This window comes from Gobio gobio (assembly GCF_949357685.1).
Source record: "Gobio gobio genome assembly, chromosome: 21".
Lineage (NCBI taxonomy): Eukaryota > Metazoa > Chordata > Actinopteri > Cypriniformes > Gobionidae > Gobio > Gobio gobio.
This window is the reverse complement of record NC_137117.1, coordinates 3,173,909-3,198,268: the sequence shown is the minus strand read 5'-3', so window position 1 is coordinate 3,198,268 and position 24,360 is coordinate 3,173,909. Positions and strand designations below refer to the sequence as shown.

Below are 24,360 nucleotides of genomic sequence, written 5' to 3'. Positions count from 1 at the left end.
TGGGTGGAGACAGTGACATTAAACTAACAGTGATTTGTAGTTGATGAGCACAAAAACATGTAGGTGTGTATCTCTGCAGAACACTAGTGGGTGTTTCCCAATCAGTGGGGCGTTTTCAAACCACAATGGGTATTTTCAATCGTTTTACCTGATTTGCTCTGATCCACTGGGGGCTTGGTTTAGGGGTGGGCTTTAGTAAGTCTTGAAAAATGGTTGAAAAACATCTATTGTAGTTTGAAATTGCCCACTGATTTTGGTTGAGCATGTGTACTTCTCAGTAGCCTAACTGATGCTTCTTCATTAGAGAGAAAACACAGGTGCATCCTCTACAGTCTTGTGTGTTGAACCACCTGACATACATGACTTCTCTTGTACAATTTCAAACAATGCTCCATCTACCTTATTATTTCTCTGTTCCTTTATTTTGCGTGCTTGTTATTTGCGTTTGATTTGTATTGTTACTGACTGTAATTAGTAGGGGTGTAACGATTCATCTACTACATCGATGTATCGATTTATTTTCCTATGATCTAACTACATCGATCTGTGCTCGGCAACTTGGCCTTCCGAACGACATATATTGATCTAACATCGTTTTAAAAGGTAATCAATCGATTGTATCGATCATAGGAAATAATGCATTGGATTTAAGCACGTCAGACTTTATGGATGTTTTTTCTTAGCACATTTAATGATAAAGGCGTTAAACGTTACTCGATTCAGTCTGCCTATCTGTGACATCATCGCAACGCACCAGCGCTAAAAAAACAAAACATAGCATGGCGGATGGCAGAAGAGAAGATAACGAGCGAGAAATTATCAAGCAACCAGGAGAAAGAGCTAACGTTACCTGTACTTTCAACCCTTGCTAAATGTTACCTGTGCATTCCTGACCCCAGTGTGCCAGCAGAGCGAGCTTTAGCACTGCTGGAGACATAGTGAACGCACAGAGAAGAGTTCTGCGCTCAGATCATGTTGATATTTTTGAAAAAGAAATCTGTAGAGTCATTGAAGAGTAGTTGGTTACATTTTATCTTTTGTTAAATATTGTTTGTTTATTAAACTGAGAGTAGTAGCAGCTTCAGCCAGTTTATTCAACCTGAAGAAATGCTGGTTGCACTTTATTTTTGATATTAATATTGTATTTGTATTATTTTAATGTTGAAAAACAACAGCAAAAGTAGCAGGTTAATCTACTGTTGAAATGTTGGTTGCACTTACTGTGCTTTTATTGAAAATGTATTGAATATTGAAAATGAGAGCAGAAAAGGTTAACTTCCTGTTAATTCAACCTGAACTGTTGGTTGCACTTTATTCAAATAAAATTTGAATGCATTTGCCATTAATTGTTGTTTACTTGTTTGTTTATATCCATAACTAATTGATTTACCGGATTCCCTTACAAGAAACAACAGGAATCTAGGAAACTTCACCTGCACTGAGCAGTATCCAGATATTTATTTCAGTCACACAATTTTTGGCTAAAAAGTTACTGAATCGATTTCAAGTCACTGAATCGTTTCGGATCGTATCGTTCTAAATGAACCAATATCGTCCTTGAATCATATCGACAACCTCAAATCGTGATACGAATCGAATCTGTGTTAAAACGAATCGTTACACCCCTAGTAATTAGACATTTTTGCATCTTGCTTTAGTCATGTTTATTGGGAAATTTAACACCATTTAACAGATTTCTTGAAATGCAAGAGACAAACATGAGCAGGAATGTCACACTGCACACAGCCCTTGTCTTCAGTGCTTGCAGAGCACATTGCTCCCATGAGTGAAGGGAGATTAAGATGGACAATTTAAAAAATGAGAAGCACCTCCTGATAATGCTGACACTAATTATACATTGAGTTATTGTCGACAGCATAATCACCTGACCTGTGACTTATCTCCTGCTCACTTAATTACTAATCAGGTTATTATTCATATTCCTGAATCACTGTTCAATTTAGGGAATATAACTGGTCTCCATTCAGTTTAGCCTGTTTCCACTGAAACACAAATTATAAAAAAGTCTTGTGTTTATTGAAAGTGACTGACGTGGCTATTTTGTGATGTTTAAAGAGATTAAGGTCTACATAAGGTGAATCTGCAGCTTTAAAGGGATAGTTCACCCTGAAATGAAAATTCTGTCATCATTTACTGACCCTCAAGTTGTTTCAAACCTGTATGAGTGTCTTTCTTCTGCTGAACACAAAATATGTTTTAATGAATGTTGGTAACCAGACAGTTGATGGCAGCCATTGACATCCATAGTATTTTTTCCTATAGAAATCAATGGCTACGGTCAACTGTCTGGTTACCAGAAAGACACTCATACAGGTTTGGCACAACTTGAGGGTGAGTAAATGATGAACTATCCCTTTAACAATTGTTTTTGTTGAAAAAAAAAAAAAAACCTAAGCTCTTTTATTCTTCAAGATTAACTTGAATGCTATGTAGTTTTACAGAAAATGAAGTGAGATTTATGTAATGGTCTATGGTCATAGCTCAGAGGTGTTTATTCCTCTACATGTTTAGCTCAACACGCCTGCCTGAAGTGTTCATTGATCCTAATGACCTTGATCAGCTGCTTCAGGTGTGTTTAATTAAGGCTGGAGATAAACTCAATTTCTTTTGATATTGAACCATTAATAGATTTTTAGAAAACTATAATAACTATACAGAATTTAATATAATCATAGTTTGAATATTTTGTGTTGAGCAACTTTTATTTTTAAGTGAATCATATTGTGATTAGTATATTAACATTCTTGAATGTGACTGTATGTATGACAACTGAATTGACTTATTCTTAAGTAATATCATGCTTTCTTTGTCAGATTTCAGAGAACCCAAAGGAAAAGAGGCAGTCTCCTGATGCAAGCCAGATTTTTAAACCTGAACCGATGGACCGCCTGTAGTTATAATGACATCAGACTTCTGAAACTAGTTTAATTTTTAAACGTTGTAATGCTTTTGTCCTATTTTACCCCCTTTCTTTTTAAAGAAGGATCTTTTATATCTTTTTTGTCACCGACTGTGGTAAACTGTAAAATAAAATAAATTGACTCAACTGCTGAGAAGGTGTCATTTATATTTTAAAAGGTTTTCTCCAAATTTGAAATGGTCCAAGTGTAGTTGAAATATTAATGTTGTTTTAGCATTAACTTCAGATGATCAGATGACAACATTGTTTAATGTTGTCATTACATTTCAGTTGTATTTTCAGTTTCAACAAAAGTAATCTATTGATTCAACAATATTACCATTGATTATTTTTTGTTAATTTCAGTGTTGATTCAACATCAGTGATGTAGAATCCATCATAACGTAACGTTGATTCAACAATATTACCAAAGATTATTTTTGATCATTTCAGTGTTGATTCAACATCAGTGATGTAGAATCCATCATAACGTAACGTTGATTCAACAATATTACCAAAGATTATTTTTGATCATTTCAGTGTTGATTCAACATCAGTGATGTAGAATCAACATCGTAGTGTAACATTGATTCAACAATATTACCATCGTTTTTTTGTTGTTGTTGTTAATTTCAATATTGATTCAACATCAGTGATGTAGAATCCATCATAGTGTAATGTTGATTCAATCGCATTACCATTACCATTTTTATCTCACTATTGATTCAACATTAAATGCAGGTGCAAACATGATATTGAATTAACATCAGTTCATAATGTTGATTCAATGATATTACAATAGATTTTTTGTTGAAATCTCAACATTGTTTCAACAGTAACTGAGGGTGCAGAGTGATGTTGCGTTTGTCTTAATAAAACAAGAAATAAATGGCAGATAATCAAAACAGTCTCAATTGCAGCCCTTAATAATGAATCTAAAAGCCAGTTTTTACAAGAGTTTCACACAGATGAGGGGAAAAAGTGACTTAAAAAGTCACTTGATCAAGTGATTTGAAAGCATCAGTTACTGACATAGCAGACAAATGTCATGAAAAGGTAAAAACATTAAAGGAAGAAACACACCTGAAGGATTAAATCCTCATGGCTGTGTTGTTCCTCAGCTGTGGTTTCTCTCTTCATCTTCATCATCTGCTGTTCTCCAGTCTGAACCCAGAGACTCTGTGCAGGTTTGATCGGTGGATCCATGACTGTCACACACACTCTCCTGAGCGTCAGTGTCACAGAGTAAAGTGAGTCCTGTGTGTCTCTGGATCTCTGACGATCTTAAACTACTCAATAGTGCATTAGCGCCGCCACTGGCAGTGGAGAAACACAACACCTTCATCTCTGGAGGATCAGGGCTCAGGTCTCGCTTTCTCCTCAAGTCAGTCCACACTGAGACTCACACACCGTCCAGAGCAAACACAACATTTAGGAACTAATCACAACTACACACATATTCTAACAGTTTCTTACACTGTTTTCATCAGGGATGAATCAGGAACTGCTTCATATTCATGATTATGGGCGGAGCTCTATGACATCACTGCATGTGTGTAAAGACTTCAGTGAAAGTGAAACTGAACAGATGAACCTGAAGCTTCTTCACAACAACATTCAGAAACTCTGAAATCAACGATCAGATCTGATATTCACTCACAGGTAAGCGATGGGAATGTAAGTTCACTAGTTTAATGTCATGATGCAATATAAGAACGTTTGTCAAATCAAAGTCTGTGTTCATGTCACATATCAGAAACAGGAAGTGTGTGAACTGCAGACAGAATAAACAAAGTTCAGTGAAAATCATAACTCCATTAAACAGAAATGACACTTGGTGTTTATTTAGTAAGTTATTTATTTGAAAAATTACAGTTCCGCTCATTTTCTGTGTTGTCTTTTATAAAAGATCTTATGATGGTTTTAAAATGTTGTAGTAAAAAACCTGTTACATTTGCTGTTCTGAGGCTCTCAGAGACGCCTATTTAGTTTCTGTTTAGTTTCTTCAGTTTAAATAAAGTTATATAACACCTAAAACAGGGGTCTTCAACGTTTTTCTGGGCAAGGACCCATTAGGCGATAGAAACATGGAGCTGGGACCCCCGATACAAAATGTGTCAAACAGAGCTGCATATTAAGCATTATTAATAGAAACCCCTTATATTATGATTATGAATAAGTTATATTATGTTAAGACCGTAGATCAGAACTAAGCACATTATTGTTGTTGCACGCATGACTGTATATTACTTTTCATTGTTACAATTGAGATTTATGCATCATAATAAACAACATGCTGTGATAAATTATTGCTGCAGTTGTTGTACATTATTTTAATTGATTTGCAGAGTCATACATTTATTTTACTAATCAGATGGACAATTAAACATTTACCTGAACCTCAGCTTTAAGTTTATAAAAAATCCACATTTTAATTTTACTTTCAGATGGACAGTAAATATTAAACAATTACTTGAACGTTAGTTTCAAGTTTACAAAAAACTTGTATAACATACTATATATATATGTAGATTATAGCTATAGCCTCGAAAACCCGAAAGAGCGTTCACTTTACAATCATTAAGCTGTCACTCATCTCAGTTCGCAATCTCACAGCGTTCCATCAAAATAAGTTAAGTCGTCTACACTGAATAATGGATCTCTTACTTACGAGCGAGCAGAACTCAGCACTTAATAAAAACTCTGGTGTTTTGAGCGGTGAGATAAACACCTCTGATTGGCCATTGCGTTCCAGAAATCAATAAGCATGTCTATGATTGGCTACATTTCTCAGCGCTGCCAAACACGCTGTACACTGAACATCTCACTTTCTCCAGAGCGCAAACTCAATGCAATGTTTGCCAAATCTGTTTTGCCAATAATATTATACTATTACAGTATCAACGGAGGGTGCTCTGCTTTAGTTTCAGGGTGCAAAGTCATTGAATTTGACTTTGTGATGTTATTTGTGATCAAACATTAATTGGCGGACCCCCTGCAGTACCGCTGCGAACCCCTTAAGACGGATTTAAACTTCTGTGTCGGACCTACGCCGTATCCTCTACAGCACAAGTTACGCGTTGGTTTTCATTTATACTCCTGCGTTGTGTAATTGTCAATGTGCAATTACACATGCAGACCGCTAGGAGGCAGTGTCCACAGGCATGTTGATGGTGTAACCCACAGTATCAAGGCAAAAGCCGGAGAAGAACCAGCTTGTTTACATTGTCATTGCATGCATCTCAATCAGCTCCTGGTTCAGTAGTCAGGGCACTAATCAGGACATTAGTCAATGGGCTGATCCCTGATCAGTGCCCTGACTACTGAACTAGAGCTGATTGAGACGCATCCGAAGTATCAGCAGCAGTGATGGCGGCAGATAGCAGCTTTTCTTGCGGCTTGAGTTGTTGTATCTAATACAAATTAAGCATCTCTAGTTGGTTAGTAGAGTTACATATTAGCGATCTGGCGCTGGAATGCGTTTTTGAAATCATGCAGAGCTTGTGGCGCTGTTTTCAGTATCGGTGGCTCTTGCACAGACTAGCGCTTCAACCGATTGCTGTTGCGGAGATTTCCGTTCCGTTGAAATCACAAAACGAAATGCATCTATTGGGATGTGTCCCTGTTCTTGTTATACAATCACTGATTAACATCTTTGGTTTTAATGAGAAAATAAATAAACTATACACAGCAGATCTATGTTTATATTCACTAACATAAAGAATCTGTGCACTACAAAATATTGTGTTATATAGCAGATGTAAAGATGAAACTATCATCCCATTTCTGGACACACACACTCCTATTGCAGATTTTTTTATTTTTTTATTGACCTGAGGGAGGGGTTCTGGCAGACCAATCACAGAGCTTGCGGTCCGCTTAGAATTGAGGCGTTGTTACATTTTTGGAGAGGTTCGCGTCAGGGTACGTCGTAGGGTACGTGCACATCACACAGTCTTTGGTGTAGCTACGGGGTACACTCGACACAGAAGTATAAATTGGTCTTTATGGTTCGCGGACCCCCGGTTGAAGACCCATGACCTAAAATATTGTTTAGACTCAATGACCAATCGTTGTCTCTATTTTGCAAGTCAAAACGGGACAAACTAATCGAGAGATTTGTCCACTAGGTGGCGCTTCATGTTAACATTCATCATAGGAGATGCTTCCTCAGGTCATTGAAACCTTCGAGTAGATAGCATTTTAATAGCTGGCAAACATATTGTGCACTGAACTGTTATATTTGCGCCCCTTTATGATTTCTGCATGAAATGATTTTTAAATTTCCCTCGCCATGGTGGCAACTCCCAGACAGATTGTAGCCTAAAGCTTTCAGCGGCAATGTGGATTGATGTGATTGGTAGACGTGGTGCACTGCAAATTCAAACAAGAGAACCAATCAAAAGCATTAGAATAGCATTGCTTTACTAAACAGTCTTTAAAGGGCAGGAGACCTCACACACATCAAAAACAGACAAAGCAACAAACTAATCTTATTCAACATATCCTAGCTTTTTACAGAAAATATTCAGATGTAACCCCTTTGTAATCATCAACATTTTCTTACGTAACTGTAATTTAATTGCGATTTTTTTCTCAGTAACTGATAACAGATTAGTTATCAGTTTTGTTTAATTTGTTTTGTAATTAAATTATGTAACTCGTAAATACGTACATGTCACTAGTTACTCCCCAACATTGAGTATTTGACATGGTAAATTCATAGCCTAATTTATTCAGTGCATATAATTATCAAAATTGCTCTCTTCAGCAATGTAGATGATATATTGTCATTACTTATCTTTTCAGTCATGGCGTCCTCCAGTGGTCCAGCACTAAATGAGGAGCTCCTGTGCTCCATCTGTCTGGAAGTGTTCACTGATCCAGTCACCACTCCATGTGGACACAACTTCTGCAGAACCTGCCTGAGCAAGTGCTGGACGAACACACAGACCTGCTTCTGTCCACTCTGTAAAGACACATTCAGCAAAAGACCTGATCTCAAGATTAATACAACACTCAGAGAGGTTGTGCAACACTTTAAGGAGAAGCTCAATCTAGGAGAATCTGAGGTGTTCTGTGACATCTGTGATGAAAGAAAGCAGAAAGCTGTGAAGACCTGCCTTACGTGTCAAAGCTCTTACTGTGTCTCTCATCTGGAGCCTCATCGCAGAGTCCCACGTCTAAAGAAACACAAACTCATCAATGCTGTGGAAAATCTGGAGGATTATATATGCCAGAAACACGAGAGACCTCTGGAGCTGTTCTGCAGAGATGATCAGACGTGTGTGTGTCTGTTCTGCACTGAAGGAGAACACAGGACTCACAACACTGTTCCTATAGAGGAGGAGAGCCGAGAGAAGAAGGTAAAGAGATACAGACAAAGCACTTTAAACATCCCATGAAATGCAGTTCCCTATCAGTCAGTCACATTCAATGTTACGTTGGACTGAACTGATGTATAGGGATCTTGCCTGAGAGCCCAATCACCTTCGAGTCGTAGCAGAACAAGCCAACAAGTGAGATTTGTGTCGCAAGCCACTCCCCGCTTCCGGGTATATAAGGCAGCATGCAAACTCGCACATTAAGCTTTTGCTTCAGAGCAGAGCAGACATTGTTTCACTCTGCTCTTCGATCATCATTCAGTGAGTCTACTAAACAAGAGGGAAGCTGTTCCTGTGTTGGTGTGATGGCACATTCCAGCAGAGATCGCGGTTGCTGAGAGCATATGTAGAGCTGAGTGCTGGGCAACACCTAACACATTTGCGAGATTCTACAATCTCAGAGTGGGGCCAGTTTCTTCCTGTGTGTTGGTACAAACAGGTAATATGCTGGGTAGGCTGGCTCGGTCTCTCTTGCTGCGCCATTCCCCTCTGAGGACAGGATACGAGTGCCTATTCTGCTCCTCAGGTGAGTTCCCCAATTGTTAAACCCTGGTGGAGTTCCTCCAGCATCCTCGCCAGTCAGATGCTGATGCCAGGTCTAGTACTTCTGTGTATGCCAGGTTGGTCGGCCCCTGTACTAGACTAGATGCCTACATGTTGTGATTACTTTCCTAGGTTATCCTCTGCCAACTCTGTAACAGTATTGACTCCACCCCTGAACAAAGCGGGTTCTACCATAGAGATCTTTCATATGTAGCACTGGCCAAATCGACAGTCTATATGTTTAACTCCACATATGATCTCCCTACGGGCAGGATGTGGTTTCCGTAGCATTCCTCTCTGGTTGGAATAGGCACACTTTCCCAGTGTTATCAAGTAGTCTCACTGTATAGGGTCAGAAGGAACACAAGTGATCGACATTCTCTGTGCAAAGCCATGTCCTTTCTTCCGCCCCAACAGGTGCAGGGGGAATAGGCGGCTTACTCAGGGCAGTTGTTGTAACACTTTCCAAAGGGATCCCAATACATCAGTTCAGACCATCATAACATTAAACTTGAATGACTGATAGGGAACTCTAGGTTACTAATGTAACGTTGCGTCCCATCACCACAACTCCTGTATCTCCGCTGAAACGGCAGGGAGTCCGTCTTGACTCCTCAGCAGAAAACTTAATGTGAGAGTTTGCCTTATACAGTATACCCAGAAGCGGGGAAGGGCTTGTGATGCAAATTTAACTTGCCAATGTGCATTGGCTTGTTCTGTTACCACTGAAAGTTGAGATCCCATTATGTCAGTTCAGTCCGATGTAACGTCTCCATTCCCTCCTTCAGGGAATAGGGGTTACATTAGTAACCTAAATGTTTTCTTTCCTGTGTCTTGACATTGACATGTAAGACTGTGAGAAGATGGAAAGATATATTCAGTGATAAATGCGTCTGTGTTTTTCTCTGTATGTAGAATCAGCTGGTTCAGACACAGACAGACGTTTATCAGACGATCCAGGACAGAATGAAAAAGATTCAAGAGATCAAACACTCAGTAGAGATGAGAAAGGTTTGTGCTTCAATCAACCCAAGTTCATATCCGGACTTATGGTCACTTCCGATTTCACTTTCTGTTCACTCTCCAACTATCCTATCAAAAAATACATCTACAAAAAATGTTATGCGTCATAATATTTCAATCTAATTAATAAAGGTGTTGAATAAATTGAGAGTTCTACCATATTTTAGTAATCTTGGTTTATTGCACTTGAGTTGTATGCAGTTCTATTGGAGTGCTTTGACAGCTCGTCCTCAAGAGCAGCATGAACATTTGTTTTGTGTTACACTGAAAATCACACATTTTAACTCTTTCCCCGCCATTGACGGAAATGTACGGCTTTCTGCTATTATACATCATCTGAAAGAGCTGAGAACTGAATCTCCTGATCAAAACACAGGTGAAGAAGAACCAGAAACAAGTGATTGCATATGTAAGCATATGCATATGTAAAATAATGCAATCAACATAAAAGGTCCTGTTCTTCGTGATCCCATTTTTCAAACTTTAGTTAGTGTGTAATGTTGCTGTTAGAGCATAAATAATGCCTGTAAAATTATAAAGCTCAAAGTTCAATGCCAAGTGAGATATTTTATTTAACAGAAGTTCCCTTTCAAAGCCTACAGTGAACGGCCGGTTTGGATCTACATCCCTGTACATCCTGCTTTAATTACGTCAGTAGAGCAGTTTGTTGACTAAACTCCGCCCACAAGAATACGCAAAAAAGGGGGCGTGGTCTTGTTGCTCTCCCACGTGGAGAAGAGGAAGTGTTGCGTTCGGTTGCGTTTGTATAGTGAGTTTGTCGCCATGTTGTCGAGACGCTGTTATTTTCATCCCGGAGTCAAATCACCTTTCTTTGGCCAGGGACGCTGTAGTTTGAGTGTATGCATCTCCCCGTTATGGTAAGAGACGTGACCTTTCCGGGCAACGTGCGCTAAGCTGCTGTCCAATCACAACACGGGAACCGCTGGCCCAATCAGAACTCGTTACGTATTTCTGAAGGAGGGACTTCATAGAACAGGGAAATCTTTCAAGACGTTTTGAGGACAGTGAAAACAGCGGTATACAGATAAGTAAACTGTGTGAAAAATACTGTTTTTTTACACGCGAAATATGAACACGTGTTATATTGCACACTGTAAACACAATCAAAGCTTAAAAAAAACAGGAAAAACGGGACCTTTAAACAGAAATCAAAACTGCCCATGTTACCCTAATGAAATGTCGACCCAGGACGAGCTATAGGACTATAAAGCTTTGGGGGTGTTGATGAGCTCAATCGAGCTCATCATCTATGTTTTGACCGTCTTTCTGAATCTGATCCAAAAATGCATTTTTGCTCAAAATATAGTTTTTTTTATTAAACTTACCCAGTTGATAAAAAAGAATACAGTAAGATAGAATTAAACTCGATTCTGGGGGGCATGGAAATTTTGTGAAAATTATCAAAAATGCTGGCAGTGATTGGCAACTTTTAAAAAAATTGCTGGTGGGGAAAGAGTTGAGTAAGAGGCGAAGAGTAAGAGTTTAATTAATGATGAGAGAAGTTTCATTTTGTGGTGAAGTATTCCTTTAAATAATATGTGAATACATAATCGATTAACAAATGGAACATCTTCTAACTGTTGTCATTCATCAGAGAAACACAGAGAAAGAGAAATCCTCCAGTGTTGAGCTCTTCACTGATCTGATCCGCTCCATTGAGAGATGTCAGTCTGAGCAGCTGAAGATGATGGAGGAACAGCAGAAAGCAGCAGAGAAACAGGCTGAAGATCTCATTAAAGAGCTGGAGCAGGAAATCACTGAGCTGAAGAGGAGAAACACTGAGCTGGAGCAGCTCTCACACACTGACGATCATCTCAAACTCCTACAGGTCAGTCAACATCTGTCTCATCAGCCATCAAGTACAATATTACAGGACAAACCAGAGGTGGGGGACTTGAGTCACATGATCATATTCTGTTTTTGCTCTATTTCTCCAATGACAATAGTTCCAAACAAGCCACAGAAAAAGAGGTGTTCCGATATTTTGAAATGTTTATCAGAAAATTAAGAGCTTGGGGTCTCAGATTCCTTGGGTCATGCCGAAAGCGTCAATACTGACTGTTTTTAACACTTTGACATATCGAATTTGGTAGGATTCATTGTCAACATGTCCTGAAGGAACCTGAGAAGTTTAAACACAGAGCCACCTAGTGTCCCAGAGATATAAGGTTCCCTTTCAGTCGGTCACTACGACGTACGTCGGTAATAACCGACGAATTGGGATCACTTCAGAGAGCCCCTATCAGCTTCGAGAACTTAAGAACAGGCCAATGAACAATTGGCGTGCGAGATTTGCATCTCGCGCTCCGCCCCGCGCCGCGGGTATAAACAGGAAGCGAGAGCATCGCACTGACGTCATTCACTTCGGAGCCTAACCGGCGTTTGAAGTTTGCAGACTGCTTCCTGACTATTCAGCGAAGATTACTAAACAAGAACAGAGAGAAGAGGATCGTGTGTGTTGGTGTGACGGCGCTTTCCAGCGGGACCGCGAACTCGAAGCTGCAAGGAACAACTGCTGTTATCACAGCAAAAACAGCTTGTTGGTATCGGTGGGCGTTCCTTTTGAGTGCAAACACAGGCTGCACTATCCCCTGTGTGTTGCCGCGGTTTCCCTGGGTGCTTCAGCACTCTCTTAAAAGAGCGATTTCCTCACAAAAAGAGCAACACGGGTGTGACACTGCGTCTTTTTCAAGATGTCATTCCACCCGTGCGTTTCTGGATGCGGTCGTTCCCTCTCGCCCGCTGACGGCCACACACACTGCATCACGTGCCTGGGCTTACAGCACGCTGAGGCAGCGTTTGTGAATAGCTCGTGTTCTCACTGCGGGAACATGACTATTGCGGTGCTTAGGTCGAGACTCTCCTACCTTCGGGAAGGCGGAGTCCCCCTCCCCATACCTCGATCTAGAGCTATCCCTAACCAGGATAGACCTACTTCGACGGATGGCCGGGGTGATCTGAGGATTACGTTCAGGCCAAACCCGCCTAGTGTCCAAGCTACGCAGGTCCCTGAACCCTCTCAAGCACCGCTGCCGGTGGCGCCACCGGAAGAGATCGCTGGTCCCGCCCACGGGCGCCCAGTCATCTCTTTCGGAGCGCCCGCGGACGAGCAGATGTCGATCGCAGCATCGGAGGGGGAGTTCCAGTCCTCAGAGGATGAGGATTCAGCTGTACTGCCTCCCTCTGGGAGAGTGGCAACGGCTGAGTCGGACCCTGAGTTGACGGCTATGCTTTCCCGGGCCGCCGAAAAGGTCGGGCTTGTGTGGAACCCTCCACCACGTCCCGAACCTTCTAGGTTGGATGATTGGTTCCTGGGGGGGGGTCGCGCTGGTTCTCAGCGTCCCGCCCCAGTGCCATTCTTCCCGGAGGTGCATGAGGAGCTTTCCAGGTCGTGGACGACACCCTTCAGTGCCAGAAACAGACCTGGAGGCTCCTCCCTCCTCACTACCCTTGATGGTGGACAGGCCAAGGGTTACGAGAGGATCCCGCCAGTCGAACGCGCCGTCGCGATGCAGCTGCGTCCGGCGACCGCCTCCGAGTGGCGTGGTGATCCTCGTCTCCCGTCCAAAGCCTGTAGGTTTTCGTCCAGTCTAACTGCGAAGGCCTACAGGTCCTGCGGACAGGCCGCGTCTGCCTTGCATGCCATGGCGTTGCTTCAGGTGCACCAAGCCCAGGCACTCATGGACATGCACGAGGGTAGGTCTGACCCAGAGCTCCTCCGGGAGCTCCGGGCGGCGACGGACCTCGCCCTCCGGGCGACGAAAGTTACCGCCCGTTCCGTGGGTCAGGCGATGTCCACCTTAGTGGTCCAGGAACGGCATCTCTGGCTCAACCTGGCCGACATGAGGGAGACTGACAAGAACCGGTTCCTGGACTCCCCCATATCGTCGGCCGGGTTGTTCGGCGACGCGGTCGAGAATTTCGCCCAGCAGTTCTCGGCCGCCCAGAAGCAGACGGAGGCCATCAAGCATATCCTGCACCGGCGGCCCGCTGCTGCCTCCACCCAGCCGCCGGCTGCAGCGCCTCCGCCTGCCCGTCGCCGAGGACGTCCTCCTGCGGCCGCCCCCGCTCCCGCCCCAGCCCAGCAGCAGCCTTCCACCGGTCGTGGGCGTGGAGCCGGTCGCGGGAAGAACGTCCAGCCCGCTCAGGCCGCTGCCAAGCCAGGTGGCAAGCGCCGTCGGAAGAGACCCTGAGACGGGCCGCCCAGAGATGGAGGAAACTGCTCTTCGGGAGATGGCTGCAGCACCACTCCTTCCCCCGGTGGAGGGCCGGGGGAACCCCATTTTATTTTCTGTTCCGCCACTGGCCCCAGTGCCAGTGGCACCCAAATTTTCAATAAAAGAGCAGTTTCTAACATCTCTGGGTGCCAAGAGAGCGCGTCTGACGGTATGCGACGCTACCATGCCTCGTACCCCTCAGACACCTCTCTCCTCGCCAACAGGGGGCGTCGGTTGTGCGGACGCACACAAAGTGCCTCCCCACGCTCGCCCGTCCCCTCAGCGGATGCAGGTCGTGTGTCAGACCCAGACCCCTGCACGGACCACTCCCATGTCGTCCTGGGGCCCCTGCGTTCCGCTGCGCTGCCCCGCTCCGGGTACGTCCGTGGTGCCGATGGTCCCGCTTGCTCGGTCTCTGGGGGCCTGGCTAGCGCTCCCCGACCCGTCTCGCTGGATCATCCGCACCATCAGACTCGGCTATGCGATTCAGTTCTCCCGGCGTCCCCCGAAGTTCAGGGGTGTCCACTTCACTTCTATACCGAAGGAGGGCGCCCCTGTGCTTCAGGCGGAGATCACTGTCCTATTGGCGAAGGACGCGATAGAGCCGGTCCCTCCAGCCGATATGAAGTCCGGGTTCTACAGCCCGTACTTCATTGTACCCAAGAAAGGTGGCGGGTTACGACCGATCCTGGACCTGCGTTACCTGAACCGCTCCCTCCACAGGATGCCGTTCCGAATGTTAACCCAGAAACGCATCTTCAGATGCATCCGTCCCCAGGATTGGTTTGCAGCGATCGACCTGAAGGACGCGTACTTTCATGTCTCGATTCTCCCTCGACACAGACCGTTTCTACGCTTTGCTTTCGACGGACGGGCATACCAGTACAAAGTCCTACCCTTCGGGTTGTCCCTGTCGCCCCGTGTCTTCACGAAAGTCGCGGAGGCGGCCATTGCTCCCATGAGAGAGCGTGGTGTTCGCATCCTCAACTATCTCGACGACTGGCTGATTCTTGCCCAGTCGCGGGAGCAGTTGTGCGAACACAGGGACATGGTGCTCCGGCACCTCAGCCAGTTGGGTCTTCGGGTCAACTGGGAGAAGAGCAAACTCTGTCCCGTACAGAGGATCTCTTTTCTCGGGATGGAGATCGACTCGGTCGCCATGACTGCGCGCCTCACAGAGGAGCGCGTCCAGTCGGTGCTGAGCTGCTTGAGTACGCTCAAACGCAGTACAGCGGTTCCACTGAAACATTTTCAGAGGCTCCTGGGGCATATGGCAGCAGCAGCCGCAGTAACGCCGCTAGGGCTGCTCCATATGAGACCGCTTCAGCACTGGCTACACGACCGAGTCCCGAGATGGGCGTGGCACAGCGGGTCCCTCCGTGTCCAAGTGACGCCGAGATTCCGCCAAACCCTCACCCCGTGGTCGGACCCTTCGTTTCTACGGGCAGGAGTGCCTCTAGAACAAGTGTCCAGGCATCATGTTGTCTCCACGGATGCCTCACCCACGGGGTGGGGTGCCACGTACAACGGGCTTGCAGTATCGGGTCTGTGGACGGGGCCCCAACTGCAATGGCATATCAATTGCCTAGAGTTGCTGGCAGTTCGTCTTGCTCTCAGCCGCCTCAAAGGGCCGCTCAAAGACAAGCACGTTCTGGTCCGGACGGACAGCACGACGGCCGTTGCGTACATCAACAAACAGGGTGGTCTACGCTCCCGCCGTTTGTCCCAACTCGCCCGCCATCTCCTCCTGTGGAGTCAGAAGCATCTGAGGTCCCTTCGTGCTATCCACATTCCGGGCCTGCTCAACCGTGCGGCCGACGAGCTGTCACGGTTGCCAGTGCTTCCCGGAGAGTGGCGACTCCACCCCCAGGTGGTCCAGCTGATTTGGAGTCGCTTTGGGGCCGCACAGATCGATCTGTTTGCCGCCCACGACACGACCCACTGCCAGTTGTTCTATTCCCTGTCCGAGGGGACCCTCGGCACGGATGCACTGGCACACAGCTGGCCCCGGGCTCTGCGCAAATATGCGTTTCCCCCAGTGAGCCTTCTTGCACAGACACTGTGCAAGGTCAGGGAGGACGAGGAGCAACTCCTCTTGGTAGCTCCGTACTGGCCCAACAGGACGTGGTTCCCGGAACTAGTGCTCCTCGCGACAGCACCTCCTTGGCCCATTCCTCTGAGGCAGGACCTTCTGTCTCAGAGACGGGGCACCCTATGGCACCCGCGTCCAGACCTCTGGAAACTCCATGTCTGGTCCCTGGACGGGACGCGGAGGTTCTAGGTGACCTACCGCAAGCGGTAGTCGACACCATCGCTTCCGCCAGAGCCCCCTCTACGAGACGGCTTTATGCGTTGAAGTGGAACCTGTTCGTCGACTGGTGCTCTTCTCGCCGAGAAGACCCCCGGAAATGTTCGATCGGATCTGTGCTATCTTTTCTTCAAGACGGGTTGGAGAGAAGGCTGTCTCCCTCCACCCTCAAGGTATATGTTGCCGCCATCGCCGCAAGCCATGACCTCGTTAATGGTGAGTCCTTAGGCAAGCATGATCTGATCGTCAGGTTCCTAAGGGGAGCGAGGAGATTAAATCCTCCTCGCCCTTCTTCTATACCCTCTTGGGACTTGACTCTGGTGCTGACCGCACTTCAGAGGGCGCCCTTCGAGCCTTTACAGTCAGTAGAGCTTAAGATCTTGTCTCTAAAGACAGTACTCCTGATTGCATTGGCCTCAGTTAAGAGGGTAGGGGACCTGCAGGCATTTTCGGTCGACGATTCGTGCCTGGAATTCGGGCCGGGTGATTCTCAGGTAACCCTGAGACCCCGGCCTGGATATGTGCCCAAGGTTCCCACTACTCCCTTCCGGGACCAAGTGGTGAGCCTGCAAGCGCTGCCTTCGGAGGAGGCAGACCCAGCCCTAGCTTTGCTCTGTCCCGTCCGTGCTCTCCGGACTTACGTGGACAGAACGCAAAGCTTCAGGACCTCAGAGCAGCTCTTCGTCTGTTACGGAGGACAGCAGAAGGGAAAGGCTGTCTCCAAGCAGAGGATGGCCCACTGGATAGTGGATGCCATCGTCTTGGCGTATGAATCCCAAGACGTGCCCTGCCCGCTCGGGGTTAGAGCTCACTCCACCAGGGGTGTTGCTTCTTCCTGGGCGCTGGCTCGTGGCGCCTCGCTGACAGACATTTGTAGAGCTGCGGGCTGGGCGACACCCAACACGTTCGCTAGGTTTTATAGCCTGCGTGTAGAGCCGGTGGCTTCTCGTGTGCTCGCTTCCCATAGTCAGCTTCACTGAAGTGCCCGTTCTAGTGTCGGCTTGCTGCGCCATTCCCTTCCCCTGGAACGGATACGTGCGCTTATTTTCTCCAGTCGAGTTCACCAGGATTGGCGAACCCTGTTGAGTCCTCCGCACCCCTCGGCAGTCGGATGTTGCGGAGCGTCCGACGCCAGGTCTGGCACTCGTATGCATTGGTGGAACTTGTGTCAGGCTGGGTTCCGTATGTCGTGACCCCTACGGCGGTCCCATACGTGTATCTCCACGGTTCAGCTCCCTACGGCGAGCTCGTGTCTTTCCCTTGGCAGAGTTCTCTGCCGTCTCAGTACGGTGTCGTCCCCCGCCTGCATTAGGCCGGGGCCTCCCCTGGGACTTCCGTATGTTGTGCTGCCCACGGCCAGCCCATACGTATTCTTCCACATGGTAACTCCCTCCGGGCATGATGTGGCTCCCGCAGCGTCCTTCGGGCACGCTTTCCCAGCGTTATCCAATCAAGTCTGCTGAATGGGTCTTGCGGAACAGCAGTATGACTCTTCTGGCGTGAATCTTCCCGCCCGCTTCAGAACGGGGTCTGAGGGGCTCTCGCTGGGCGCTGGAAGTGGTAGTAACTGTGGCGTTTTCCATAGGGATCCCAATTCGTCGGTTATTACCGACGTACGTCGTAGTGACCGACTGAAAGGGAACGTCTCGGTTACGTATGGTAACCCTCGTTCCCTGAAGGAGGGAACGGAGACGTACGTCCCGTCGCCACAGTTCCTTCCATCACTGCCTGGCCGGTCTCTGGTTAGGCTCCTTAGTGAAAAACGTCAGTCCGATGCTCTCGCTTCCTGTTTATACCCGCGGCGCGGGGCGGAGCGCGAGATGCAAATCTCGCACGCCAATTGTTCATTGGCCTGTTCTTAAGTTCTCGAAGCTGATAGGGGCTCTCTGAAGTGATCCCAATTCGTCGGTTATTACCGACGTACGTCTCCGTTCCCTCCTTCAGGGAACGAGGGTTACCATACGTAACCGAGACGTTTTTCATAAAAAGGTTATTTCAGCTTTACAGTTTCTGTAAGAATGAAAATCAACAAAGACTTTTTGCTTTCCTGTTCAAACCCACTCTTTCTTTCCACCATTTGTAATTCCTAAAGTCACAAGAGGTGCTGATACTGATCAAGGCTTGACGGTCACAGCTTTGGCTGTAAGACATTGTAAAACAAAGGCTCTGACCATTTTATCATGCTTTAGAAATCATACAGAACAGAAAGAAGCAGCAATAACTAGGGCTGGATAAAAAATATTGATTTCTCAATTTTAATCGATTCTTACTTTTATAAAACAATATCGATTTTTAAATCCAAAGAATCGATTACTCATCCTGTTTTCAGTTAATGAATGAAATAATCATTGTAGCACGCCTCCAATCCAATAAATTGCAACAATCTTTGTGCTTTATTACTATTGATGTGAAACAAAGTCTCAGATTTCAAATTGCGTCTATTTTTTTTTAACGAAATTCAAAAATATAAATACAGTTTTGGCGCTGTGGCGTGAGATCGCTCTGCCGCTCAGCTCAAGAGGAAACGCGGAGCAAACTTGAACAGATCTTCTCTTCCGCCTTAATACCAGTAACAGCGCAAAATATTTATAATAAACATGAATGAGCTTCTGAAAGCGTGTTAAAAGATACAGGACAACTTACCGAAATCGTATCATGTGTAACCAAGGGCGACCACTTTCCTGACAAAAATAACTTATTTTATTTATACAAAATTAATTATAACAAAATGAATTTAATCAACACAGAAAAAAACAACAAATAACAAAAAGTTAAATTCCCCCTTCAAAGATGTCAATGACCAACCAACCTTCCATAAACCCCAACACAATCCCAGCTTAAATCACACATAATTCGAAATAAAGAGAAAAACAAATTACATAAGTGTTCCCAAAAATCATATTACACCAAAGGAAAACCACTCAAAAGAAACTATAAATCAAACCAGGAAAACGTACACTCCACGGCAACCATAAATCTCATGCAAATGAATTAATGTGGTTTCAAAGCATCCATACGGTAGTATGGGTAAAAAGGTTGGCTGGCAATACGAGGCTGGGAAATGGCATACAAACAAAAACAAATAAAAGACAACAGAAAAAAAGAGCACCTCACTAGCCAGTCCAGTTCAGTACAAACATAATTTCTCCCTGCGCTGGAGGCAAACAGCGCGCACATACGGGGACTGGCTAGCTGAGGAAAATAAAACAAAAACAAACACAGGAGGAACAGCGATCAACTAAGCCTAATAAACAAACAAAAACACAAATTACTATACACCAAAAAAATACACACAATACATAGTTTTACTTTTTAATCCTAAAAAGAATAAAAACATTTGCAGACACTATACAAAAAACTTCTACAGTTACCGGCCACACGGCCACCAACTCACGATCACATGAAAACGGGCGTGACTAACGGCATGCAGACCCACGCTCTCTGCATCTGCAGTGCACTAAAACATGATACCTCATTTTAGTAAACAAGGCTTTATGGATATGCATCCCATCGATTCACTCATCCTACCTGCTCACAAGACCATGTCCGCGCACACTCAGCCACAGCAGTACTGCCGGACAGCACAATGTTTGCATCTACGTTAAAAACACCTCATTTAATTTAACAATATTTAATAAGTGACAAAACAAATCGAGGTTCACTTCAGCCTACCTGCTCACCCAGACCGCATCCGCGCAAAACCCGGAAGTGCTGCCAGACCACACGCGTCCACACAACAAATCGGACCCCGTCTCTAGATCTCCCTTCAGGTGCCTACTTAAAAACCCTCTCCCTACCTGGCCACGCCCATTAATTACATCAGTAACCACCTCACCGGCTACACATGTCACATAGAATCGCTCAATCAGTGTTTCAACGGCCATCTCGTCCATACTTTGAGCTTCAAAACTGCTCATCAGAATCCTATGGGTGACATCACGGACACCTACGTCCATATTGTTTTACAGTCTATGGTTTCAACCACAGAAAGATGCAAGTAAAACGGCTTGTAAACAATGTCATGTAACATCACATTTACCTCAGAAAAACCATATCCAGTGTCCATAAACCCGTTAGTCAGCTAGAAAAATTAACTCTAGAGATTATATGCACCACATTACATAGGATATTCATTGTCATTTTTTAATGTTCTTCAATATTTAATGCATGTATGTACGAATAAATCTGGCAAGTTGTTTTTATGACAGCCACTATTTAAATATTTACATTTCAAAAAATGAATTGGAGTAGAATTATGATTATGTAATTGTTAAGTTATTAGTTAGTAAAATATTATAACTTAAGTAAATTTTTACCTTCAATATTAGTAGGCTAATGTACTCAAGGTCAATCAGCTGACTCCCATAGTTTACAACATTAGTTCAGAAATTTGTTTTCTTTGAGAAAATGTTCCATGTTTTGTGCCTGATACATTTCCAAAATAATCGATATTGAATTGGATCGAAACGAATCGAAAATCGAATCGAATTGAAAGCTTGTGAATCTAAATCGAATTGAATTGTGAAATTTGTATATTTAATTGGACAATGCCTTAAATATTTCAGAAATTAGATATTTTATCCTCTCTCTCTCTCTCTCTCTCTCTCTCTCTCTCTGTACAGTCGTCCACACAGCAAGAACTGGACTGAGATCAGGATTGACTCTGATGTGAATGTGATCTCTCTGATTATAGCTCTGACTGAACTGAAGAAAACTCTAGAGACACTAAATGAAAAACTCCGTCAAACTGGTATGTGCATATCATACAGTGTATATATATTTTGCTATTAACTATCTAGGAAAAAAACAATTTCAAGGAAAATTATGGATTAAATAACATTTTAGCATCAGTGACCTGTGAATTATTTAATCTCTGTCTGCAAAAGATCACACTGTTCATAAATATAACTGCAACATAACTTCAACCTGCCATGTTAGCTTTAGACTGGTGTGATAAAATCACTTACTAAACCCAGTCTGTGTAAAGTTTAAATTTAACTCACGTCATAATCAGTTAAAACACTATTACTGTAACTTACTTTAGAGACATGTAAGCAACATGATGTAACTATCCGTGTACAAACACTAACACATCAGCAGAACTCACTACACACCACTGATGCTGCCAATAGAGAGAAACTCACTGTTAACCTGAAATTATTCATATTAATAATTCATCATTATATTGTCATCTGTGTCCACAGGGTTGACGTGGGCTCAGAAGTTTGCAGGTACAGTGTGACTGACACAATACACTCACAATACTGTTAATAATCTGTATTATATACAGGGTTGCTCATAACTGATACAAATAAACGATGCTCAGCAGAAAACGTGAAGGGAAGCGCTTTTGCACATGTTTACTTAAGGATTTGGATATCTAAATTTGATAATAATAACAATTTACATTCAATATCTATCTAAATATTAACATATTATTGTATTGTTGCTATATAAGCTATGCTATGAAGTAACTAGTAACTAGGAGTAGTTTTTTTATTGGATACTATTTTACTCTTACTCAAGTTACTATTCAGATTAGTACTTTAACTTGAGTACAGTGTTTGGATACTCACCTCTGTCTGCGCATCTCTGTGTGAACACACACACACACACACACACACACACACACACACACACACACACACACACACACACACACACACACACACACACACACACACACACACACACACACACACACACGTGGTGTTTTCAGCCTCTGAAGCCTCACTATATGAGGACATGAACACATGAACTTCATCTCCAGAGCCGCTCTGAGTCACTTCATGAGCATTTCACAGTTTCATTTGAGAGAAACTACCGTCACATAAACACACAGAAACAGAAACGTCTTCACCGCAATGAGTCAAAATAAGTTTGGTTGAATTTAGAAACGTCTCAATGTAATAATAATACTAACACTAATAATAACGCATTATTATTAATAATTATTTTTTAAGGAATAATCACAATTTTCCTTCCATATTTTAATTTGAACAGTAAAGCTCATTGTGCAGAACAGATTGTTTAATTTCATATGATTAAAAGATCAATTAACAGACAAATCTTCATTTGATTACAAGAAAATACATAAATAATTTGTGGATAAAAAACATTTCATTGAAATTTATGTTTTTATGAATTAGACATGCTTTTTGATTATTAAAATTTAATTAAACCATCCAGAAATATTAAAACAGAAAAACATAATTTGGTCAAAATGAGGCAGAATTTGAAAAAAAAACATGTGTGTTCTGAAGTTGATTGATAATGTCTGATCTCTCTCAGTGGATGTGACTCTGGATCCTGATACAGCGAATCCATATCTCATCCTGTCTGAGGATGGAAAACAAGTCAGTCATGGAGACATTAGGCGGAACGTCCCAGAAAACCCAAAGAGATTTGAGGCCATTTGTGTTCTGGCAAAGCAGGGATTCAGTTCAGGGAGATTTTACTATGAGGTGCTGGTGAAGGGAAAGACTGAGTGGGATTTAGGAGTGGCCAGAGAATCCATTAACAGGAAGGAGGTGATCAGACTGAGACCTGATAATGGATTCTGGACTGTGGCTCTGAGGAATGAGAATGAATATTTAGCTTGTGAAAGTCCACCTGTCTCTTTATCTCTGAGAGTGAAACCTGAGAAGGTGGGTGTGTTTGTGGATTATGAGGAGGGTCTGGTCTCTTTTTATGATGTGGAGTCCAGATCTCATCTCTACTCTTTCACTGGTCAGACTTTCACTGAGAAACTCTATCCATTTTTCAGCCCAGGCGATAATGATGAAGGTAAAAACTCAAACCCTCTGATCATCTCACCTTTACTGGATTAGAATATGTGAATGAAAACCAAAAGGAAATTTGCACAAACCGGAATCAAGTAGATTTTAACTACAATTATAAAGAAATGAAAATGTGATGGACAAAATGTGTACAAGTGCAAAAATAAACTGTATATTCAGGCCCTTAAAATAATCAGTCACTGATAAAACATCAAATATAATGAAACATTTGTGAGTTATATGTTTTGTGGAAAAAATTAATATTTCATCACTACATTTGAACGGTCAATTTGTTACAAGTCTATATTTTCTAATCAACACAAAGATTTGTTTGCTTTTCTCTTTCATTTATACTTTGCTGTAACTTTTCAAATCTACAATGAAATTCTACATAATATGCTACATTTCCAAACTTTCCAGAGTGTTTCTATTGTTATTCTGTGATGACATTTCTGAAGTCATTTTCTCTCTTTTCTCTCCAGCTGTTAATATTGAATGTCTTGTGAAATGTTGAGGTTTTTGGTTTATATTGTAATAACTGCAGCATCTGAATAAAGACAAGTGTTGAATTCTATAACTGATATTGATTATAATCTAAACAGATAATTATTATGAAAACACATTAGAGAATGAAAGTTCATGAACATCTGCTCACATTAACATTACAACAGACAGACAGGATAAGAATAAAACAGAATCTTTATTGTTGAATAATTGTTTTTTATCCAACAATAAAGATTGTGAATGAAAACACTAATATTATCATTCAGTGTAGATGACTCTTCAATCTAGTGCATATTCTTCAGGAGAAGCGGGAGCATTAGAAGCTTCACAATGACAGTGTTTTTGACTTTGGTTTGAGCTCAATATCAGTGAATGCGTGCACCTGAGTGAGCTGACGGCAGTCCATCGATGCCAGGAGCTTCTGAGAGCCGGAGACGGTGGGAACAAACTTCTCCATCAGTGTAACCGTCGCAAGCTTCTCCACATCACTGACACACAGAAAGACAATATCAACTCTCTGGAAGATGTTCACTCTTTAAATATCATATTTAATGCAGTACAATCTATGTTTCTGAACCAATCTAAAGTGCAGGAACACGTCACAGCTGAAATTAAACTGCTGTTAAACACTGAAAGTCTTACCCATACGGGATCTTCCTGA

The 24,360-nt window shown here is 43.4% G+C and overlaps 1 protein-coding gene across 1 annotated transcript; it reads left to right on the top strand.

The window, feature by feature from the left end:
• The first annotated feature begins 4,465 nt into the window (after nt 1-4,465).
• Nucleotides 4,466-23,768, top strand: LOC307117658 (E3 ubiquitin-protein ligase TRIM39-like). The gene is made up of 7 exons (XM_079802641.1): nt 4,466-4,582; nt 7,730-8,286; nt 9,763-9,858; nt 11,486-11,719; nt 20,989-21,166; nt 21,621-21,647; nt 22,708-23,768. Exons 2-7 carry the CDS (start codon nt 7,732-7,734, stop codon nt 23,244-23,246), a joined length of 1,629 nt encoding a protein of 542 aa, XP_079658767.1. The 5' UTR covers nt 4,466-4,582; nt 7,730-7,731; the 3' UTR covers nt 23,247-23,768.
• The last annotated feature ends 592 nt before the right edge of the window (nt 23,769-24,360 follow it).

Coding starts and splice junctions, on each gene's coding strand:
- LOC307117658 (XM_079802641.1), top strand. CDS start 7,732: ATGGCGTCCTCCAGTGGTCCAGCACTAAATGAGGAGCTCCTGTGCTCC. Junction 9,859..11,485: donor ACTCAGTAGAGATGAGAAAG/GTTTGTGCTTCA, acceptor GTCATTCATCAG/AGAAACACAGAGAAAGAGAA. Junction 11,720..20,988: donor ATCATCTCAAACTCCTACAG/GTCAGTCAACAT, acceptor TTCAGAAATTAG/ATATTTTATCCTCTCTCTCT.